The 7,841-nt window shown below is 40.4% G+C and overlaps 3 protein-coding genes across 10 annotated transcripts in view; 2 read left to right on the forward strand and 1 right to left on the reverse strand.

Annotated features, from left to right (window-relative positions):
* Nucleotides 1–751: 751 nt before the first annotated feature.
* On the reverse strand, nucleotides 752–7,143 carry LOC137168119 (leucine-rich repeat-containing protein 3B-like). 5 transcript variants are annotated; one of them, XM_067570607.1, is made up of 8 exons: nucleotides 6,962–7,143; nucleotides 6,027–6,084; nucleotides 4,568–5,302; nucleotides 4,137–4,396; nucleotides 3,488–3,613; nucleotides 3,221–3,385; nucleotides 3,029–3,107; nucleotides 752–2,477 (listed from the first exon to the last, which is right to left on the reverse strand). In XM_067570607.1, exons 4-8 carry the CDS (start codon nucleotides 4,338–4,340, stop codon nucleotides 2,269–2,271), a joined length of 783 nt encoding a protein of 260 aa, XP_067426708.1. In that variant the 5' UTR covers nucleotides 4,341–4,396; nucleotides 4,568–5,302; nucleotides 6,027–6,084; nucleotides 6,962–7,143; the 3' UTR covers nucleotides 752–2,268. The 5 variants fall into 5 exon arrangements, with proteins under 5 accessions (XP_067426708.1, XP_067426707.1, XP_067426709.1 ...); XM_067570606.1 differs by having other exon boundaries at nucleotides 4,137–4,537; nucleotides 4,810–5,302; nucleotides 6,962–7,142; XM_067570608.1 differs by lacking the exon at nucleotides 4,568–5,302.
* On the forward strand, nucleotides 1,477–2,338 carry LOC137168120 (uncharacterized). The gene is made up of 6 exons (XM_067570609.1): nucleotides 1,477–1,539; nucleotides 1,570–1,659; nucleotides 1,700–1,749; nucleotides 1,830–1,939; nucleotides 2,050–2,189; nucleotides 2,250–2,338. The coding sequence occupies exons 1-6, from the start codon at nucleotides 1,508–1,510 to the stop codon at nucleotides 2,257–2,259; spliced, it is 432 nt and encodes a 143-aa protein (XP_067426710.1). The 5' UTR covers nucleotides 1,477–1,507; the 3' UTR covers nucleotides 2,260–2,338.
* Nucleotides 7,144–7,675: 532 nt separating the features above from the next.
* LOC137201176 (serine/threonine-protein kinase WNK4-like) overlaps nucleotides 7,676–7,841 on the forward strand; it is a 25,926-nt gene continuing 25,760 nt past the window's right edge. For 2 of the 4 annotated variants that reach the window (XM_067616091.1, XM_067616094.1), the window contains exon 1: nucleotides 7,677–7,841. This exon is cut by the window's right edge and continues 63 nt beyond it. The gene's annotated coding sequence lies outside the window, so the exon portion shown is untranslated. The other 2 variants (XM_067616092.1, XM_067616093.1) reach the window with 2 other exon arrangements.

Consider the following 7,841-nt stretch of genomic DNA (forward strand, 5'->3'; position numbering starts at 1 on the left):
GACTGATATATTATTATATATGACATCATTAGATTATTAATAGTGAAGCATCAGTGTTAGAGCAGCATGTTACTGTTGTAGCTGCTGGAGGTGGAGCTAGTTTACACTACTTTATATACAGTTAGCTAGTTTAGTCCAGTGGTTCCCAACCTAGGGGTGGGGCCCCTCCAAAGGGTCAGCAGATAAATCTGAGGGGTGGTGAGATGATTAATGGGAGAGGAAAGAAGAAAAAACAAAGTTCTGATACACAAATCTGTTTTCAGTTTTTGGACTTTTTCTCTAATCTTTGATTTTTGCTGAAATATTGGATCATTTGAACATTTATTGAAATGAAAGCATGTGAGAAGTTTAGAGGGAAAAATCACTATTTGGTGGAGCTGTTAACAACTCATAGACATGTGAAATGTGACCCCGACTACACACTGCTTTTTGTAAGACGTCAAAAGACAAAAAGGTTGGAAACCACTGGTTTCATCTTTAACAATGTGTTGTATTTTAAAAGCTTGTTATATTATCCATTGTGTCAAATCTTCATCTGAAAAGTAACTAAAGCTGTCAAATAAATGTAGTGGAGTAGAAAGTACAATATTTCCCTCTGAAATGTAGAAAGTAGCATCACATGGAAATACTCAAGTAAAGTACAAGAACCTCAAAACTGTACTTCAGTATTTGAGTAAATGTACTTCGTTATTTTCCAGCTCTGTGTGTGTGCGTATGAATAAACGCAGTTAAAACAAGAATCATCCTTCAGTCACTTTGTTCAGTTTCTCTTGTTTCAGATGGAAACAGAAACTTCTCTGACTGCTTTTATTAACTTTAGAATCAGTTTATTTTTTAATTTAAGTCACAGCAAAGGTTTAATTATGTGATGAAGGTCACATATAGAACACTGGACAAAGATAAAAGTCCATTTCAGAAGAAGAGAAGAATCAACAACAACAAACTAAAGAGACAAACAACAAACAGTACATTGAAACAGAAAGACAGTTCATCAAAGCTCAACAGGGAAAAAACAAATATTCATCTTTTTTAAGAATAAATGAAAGTTCTTGTTAAAATTTTATATTAAACTACTTTTATGTCATAAAAATATCTATAAATTCAGTGGTGTGAATAAAAACATGCCTGAGTATCACGTCAGTTTACAGTTTATACATGACGCAACAGAAAGCATCGTGTCTGTTTATCATCTTTCACAAACCAAGAAAACAAGAACAGAAGACGTTTGTCTCAACCGTCAAATTACAGGAAAAGCAGAGCTGTGTGACGGCGAGGGTGGAACACAATTAATCACCATGATACTGAACATCTGGACCTGATCAAACAAAGTCATGCTAGCGTCAAGAGTTTCCATGGCAACGACACAGAGACTGACTCACGGTACAGTGTCATCCAAATTATTATTGATTTCCCAAGGAATGGACAATTTATTCCTCCAGGTGTCTTCAGGTGCCTCCAGGTCTCTTCAGGTGTCTTCAGGTGCCTCCAGGTCTCTTCAGGTGTCTTCATGTGTCTCCAGGTGTCTTCAGGTGTCTTCAGGTGTCTTCTGGTGTCTTCAGGTGTCTTTAGGTGTCTCCAGGTGTCTTCAGGTGCCTCCAGGTCTCTTCAGGTTTCTTCATGTGTCTCCAGGTGTCTTCAGGTGCCTCCAGGTCTCTTCAGGTGTCTTCATGTGTCTCCAGGTGTCTTCAGGTGCCTCCAGGTGTCTTCAGGTGCCTCCAGGTGTCTTCAGGTGTCTTCAGGTGTCTTCTGGTGTCTTCAGGTGTCTTTAGGTGTCTCCAGGTGTCTTCAGGTGCCTCCAGGTCTCTTCAGGTTTCTTCATGTGTCTCCAGGTGTCTTCAGGTGCCTCCAGGTCTCTTCAGGTGTCTTCATGTGTCTCCAGGTGTCTTCAGGTGCCTCCAGGTCTCTTCAGGTGTCTTTAGGTGTCTCCAGGTGTCTTCAGGTGCCTCCAGGTCTCTTCAGGTTTCTTCATGTGTCTCCAGGTGTCTTCAGGTGCCTCCAGGTCTCTTCAGGTGTCTTCATGTGTCTCCAGGTGTCTTCAGGTGCCTCCAGGTGTCTTCAGGTGTCTTCTGGTGTCTTCAGGTGTCTTTAGGTGTCTCCAGGTGTCTTCAGGTGCCTCCAGGTGTCTTCTGGTGTCTCCAGGTGTCTTCTGGTGTCTTCAGGTGTCTCCAGGTGTCTTCTGGTGTCTTCAGGTGCCTCCAGGTGTCTTCAGGTGTCTTCAGGTGCCTCCAGGTGTCTTCAGGTGCCTCCAGGTGTCTTTAGGACTGTCCTCTACACCTGGAGGCTCTGCAGGGACTTGAGGTACTCCATGTGTCTTCGGGCGTCCTCCTGGTTCTGCCGGATGTAGTAGACCAGGTAAGAGATGACGGTGGAGAACCAGATGAACATGATCACCAGCATCACCACATCAGTGGTCCTTCGTACAGACAGACACAGATCCCAGTCCTCCACCAGTAAGACCACTGGCATCCCAACAGCTCCTGGAACACAGACAGAAAACTTTACAACCTGAAAGACAAAACCGTCACACTGAAGCTGTTCAACAGTCTTACAGCCTGTCGGTCTGGTTCAGTCTGTTTTATACATAAATGATCTGCAGTCACTTCAAACACTTCAACAACTTCACTTTATACTTAAAGTATCTACATTTAACATCTTATGAAAATGTCATTGGTCTTAATTTAACTCCTCTTAATTGAAGATATCATAATTAATTAATTTAACTCAACTTACTGTATCATAACTTGACTGAACATATCTTTACTTTTATGAAATGTAACTTAATATAACAAAACATAACTGAGCAAATCTTTACTTATATTTAACATGACTTATATCTCACTCAACATCATTTAATGTAACTAAATGTATCTTAACATATCTTTATTTATATTTATTATAGCTACCTATATTTAACTCAATGTATCTTAATCTATATTTAATATTTACTTAAAGCAACATAACTTACATTTAACTCGTCTTGCTATTTAACGTATCTTACGATCTGATTGGCTGTAGAGTGTAAACATACCGAGGTTTGGGAGGTCAGAGGTTTGGCAGATGACTTCGGCCAGAGAGGACGGGTCCAGCGCCAACTGAGGCATCGACAGCTGAAGACAAACAGGAACAAACACAGAAAACAACCAGAATAAATGATTTTTTCTTTATTTTGTTTCTCCTAAGCGACCTCCGTCTTTATTCTCCTGGTCTGGTCTGAACTCACCTGCATCCTGCAGTCGCAGTGCCAGGGGTTGTGGGTGAGGTTAGCATGCGCTCTCAGCCCGCTGAGCACCGCCGGGTCCAACAAAGACAACCGATTGGACGACAGGTCCAGGAAGCGAAGAGAGGACGCCAAACCGCGAAAACAGCCCGCTTCCAGCGAGGACAGCTGAGATGAAACAGGAAGCGTTAACTGAAAACAGACTGGATGGGACGTTTGTTATACGTCACATCTTCACGTCAGTGTAACGTGCGTTTGTTTGTTCACTACCTGGTTGTGTGAGAGGTCGAGCTCATCGAGCAGAAACAGATCAGAGAAAGAGTCGGCCGGCAGAGAGCTGAGCAGGTTTTTATCCAGAAACAGACGAACGGTGAGGTTCGAGAGGCCGACGGGTACCTGAGGACACAAACACACCTCAGCAGGTTAAAGATGTTTCAGATGGAGAACAGAGATATGTTATTACTCAATCCCTGCATCACAGACTGGTTTCTATTCAGCTATTGTTTGTAGCTTGAGAGCTAATGTTGTCTAGTTGCCAGCTAACAAGCAACTGAAGGGTCTATTATAGGAGGATCCTCTTGCTACCTGAGAGACGAGGACCAAGTAAGATGACTATCACGCTAACATGTCAGCTAACATGTCAGCTAACATGTCAGCTAACTAATGTCAGCTTTCTAGCTTAAAAAATGTCTGTGGATTAGCAACCAGTAGTGTAAGGAAAAAAAAGTGAATTAAAACAGTTTGGAACAACTGCAAACAAATATTTGTACCTTTACTTGAGCTGCTAAAATCACAGAGTTATGAGTAATAATAGTTTGTTACTTGCTTCCTGTTGCTGATAAAACTGTTTGTGACCGAGATCTATCTGGAAGCAGGTTTTTCCCCATAAAACACATAGTGTGTATTTATACACACAGACCTGTGTGAGTCTCAGTCCACTGCAGCGGACCATCAGTCCTCCGTCCATCATCTCAGATTGCTGGCAGACGTCGGCGGGAACACTGTCGATGGGACACTGTGAACGAGACACTGTAAACGCTGATGATGTCATCACCAGGTTGGGCAACGGAAGGATCAGAAGAAGAAGAAGAAGACGGATGATTTGCGCTGCAGACGATGACATGGTGGGAACGTCCTCCCTTTAATCCAGCATGACTTCCTGTCACCGTCTGAGAGTCACTGACATGAAAAAGAAAATGAGTCTTGAGTTCAAATGATAATAAAAACAGTAAAGACATCCTCTCTCTGCTTCTCCAGCAGTTGCTCTCCGTTGACTTTCTGTTGCTCGTAGCGACGCAGTTCTGCAGTGTTTTGTCAGATCTGTGACAAAAGATAAAAAGTTATATTCACCTTTTATCTGCTCTCCCTTTGTTGGAGCTCCTTGTTTGATGTAGTAGAGTTAAGACAAGCTAGCTGTTACACTAGCTATCTGAGGCTAATATGCTGCTAATACAACACTAATAATAATAATAATAATTATTATAATAATAATAACTTTATTTGTTTAGCACCTTTCATAACAATAGTTACAAAGTGCTTCACAGAGCAACAGAACACAAGAAAGAAGCGTATATATACAGCGTATAACTGACTGTAGATCTGATGTGCTCTACTCAGTGCACGTTGACTAGATGTACTTTGTGTCTTCCTGCCATGGAGCTAATCTGACAGTTACGGCGTCTTCACACTATGCCCAGCGTGGACAGCTACAAGGTCACCGAGCTGCCGTTGGACTGTTGTTCAAGCACTCATTGATGTAGTTATGTCGTCATGGATCATCAGTTGAGATCACTATCAAAAAAATATTAATGCTTTGATCAATATCTGAGCCATAATACACAGAAGCTAACATTAGCTAGCATAGCATCAGACAGCTAAATAACATATTAGCACAGCTAGCCATTTAAAAATGTAACGTTATGCTACATATCTATTACTCCTGCAACCTCTGCCCAGCTGGTTTAATTGTTCTTCTCTGATCAATTATCACATTGTTTGATTAACTGTGTTTTCTCCACTAATGTTTTCATGTTCTGCAGCTGTTTTTAGAAGGTCAGAGGTCAAACAGGAAACGTCATGATGAACCTAGAAGTTGAAAATATGAATCAGGTGTCAGCAGAATGTTATCTGACTTATTAATGGTTAATAATCAATCTAACTGTTTTATTAATCATTAATAAATGATCTTTTATAAATGACGACTGGTTAGAAAGTGGAAAACATGAAAACAGAGACAAAGTAAAATAAAGATGAAATGATAACAGAGAGCTAGAGGATGATGAAGATGAAGATGAGGGATCAGAGGATCAGATTAATCCTCAGACTGAGATTAAAGACGGCAGATTGAACAGCAGACGGACGAAGAAGAAACAAAGAAAGAAGTAAAAAAAAAGATATAAATCTTCTTAAAGCTGCTGCAAACATCCTGAAATATTCATTCATTCATTTTTATTATTTATTAATAAACATCGTTACAGTCTGTATGAACGGGAAGCATCCAGGTTTTTATATTTTATTATATTAATAAATGTTTAGTCATGAGGTCATTGAAATTTATATATTTTTTTATTTTCTTGTGTGAAAATCAAACAGCTTCACATGATATTTAAAAACAAATAAACAACCAAAGCAAAAACAAAAAAAGAAGTTGAAATGTATAATTGATGGTGAGTCTGACAGTCAGCTGATTGATCAGTTGATGATCAATCAGTTCACTTCTAGTTTCTGATCGATCTGTTGCTGCGTCTCATTCACACGTCAATAAATCACAATGGAAGAAAAAAAGATGTTAAATAGAGTCGATACTTACGTGTCGATGCTGTTTAACAGACAGAAGAAGAAGAAGAAGCAGTGAGCTGTCAGTCAGACTGAAGGAGGAGGAGACAAACAAACAAACAAACAAATAAATAAATAAATAAATAAAAGCGTCATCATGAGGATTAAATGATGCCAAAGAATGTTGTGTCTGTGGTTAAATAGTTAAATAAGACAGCTTGATTGATAATAAATTAGATTAAATTAATTCAATCAATGAATATACTGAATATATTAAGTTATCGATATGATCAATTTTCATTAATAAGATTAGATTGTGTAAAAATATTCAATTAACTGTTAAAGTATTTTAATAAAAACATGAAATAAAGATCTTAAAGATCTACTGCACACTAAACTAAATGATATGACTGTGATGAAACACATTCATGCTGCTGTTATATTATATAATATTCACATTTACACCAAACTCATAAACATCTGCACTTCATGGATTAAAAGTGTTTCAATCTGCTGTTAAAAAATCGGTCCTGAAAAGGCGGGAACAATGCTGACATAGAGTCGACTGTTTGGGAGTTTTCTACGTCATGAAATCTATTTAAATGATAACGGCCATCTCCCCCAGCCCCAAACTCACTCTCAGATATAGATAATATATACATATACATGCTGATCAACACAGTTTTAGCTTCAGCAGCTAACAGTGGCTAACAGCAGCTAACAGCAGCAAGCAGCAGCTAACAGCAGCTAACAGCAGTGAGCAGCAGCTAACAGCGGCTAACAGCAGTGAGCAGCAGCTAACAGCGGCTAACAGCAGCTAACAGCAGCTAACAGCAGTGAGCAGCAGCTAACAGCGGCTAACAGCGGCTAACAGCGGCTAACAGCAGCTAACAGCAGCTACAGCGGCTAACAGCGGCTAACAGCGGCGAGCAGCGGCTAGCAGTGGCTAACAGCGGCTGACAGCATTACATTAAATCTCGGTGTAAGCGGAGCTGAAGCCGCTGCTGTCGGACAGCTTCAGTCTCGGCTGCAGTTTCACAAAGATTTAACATTTTCAAACTAGATTTTAGCAGCTGATCAGAGACGAAGAGCTGCAGACGACTTCTGACTCGTTCAAATGTTCCTGTAATTAATATTATTATTATCAGTTACTAAGCAACTGCTGCCTCCCACACTCCCCCCACCCCTCCTCTCTCCTCCTTTCTCCCCTTCTCTCTCCTACTCTCCCCTCCTTTCTCTCCTCCTTTCTCTCCTCCTCTTCCCTCCTTTCTCTCCTCCTTTCTCCCCCTCTCTCCCCTCCTCTCCCCTCCTCCTCTCTCCTCCTCTCCCCTCCTCTCCCCTCCTCCTCTCTCCTCCTCTCCCCCCTCTCAGCCCCCTGCCCACTGTGGGGGGGGGGGGGTCTGCAGCTGATAAAGAGTTAAAGATCTGCAGTGACATCACAGCAGGAGGTCACATGACCAACATTTACATCTTAATAACACATCAAATCAACTTACATTGTAAAACGTATTTATAAAAAAACACTGAAATAAAAAATAATATAAAATAATATGTAACAAAAAAATAACATGATAAAATACTTTCAAATAAAGCATGAAAACTTTATAATAATAATAAAATAATAAGATATAATAATAAAATAAAAATATAAATAATGAATATGAATGTAAAACATAAAAAGAAAGTTTCTCTCTCTGTCTCAGGTGGGTGAGTGACAGGTGTCCGGTGGGCGGGGCTTACTGCAGCTCCTCGTGCCGTCTGTTCAGTGCTGATAGAGCTCGTGCCCTCGCAGACTGAGCACGCGCCCTGTAGGTTCACCGTCTTACTTCACAAACAAACATGAAGAAGA

This window comes from Thunnus thynnus, chromosome 17 (assembly GCF_963924715.1).
Source record: "Thunnus thynnus chromosome 17, fThuThy2.1, whole genome shotgun sequence".
Classification (NCBI taxonomy): domain Eukaryota; kingdom Metazoa; phylum Chordata; class Actinopteri; order Scombriformes; family Scombridae; genus Thunnus; species Thunnus thynnus.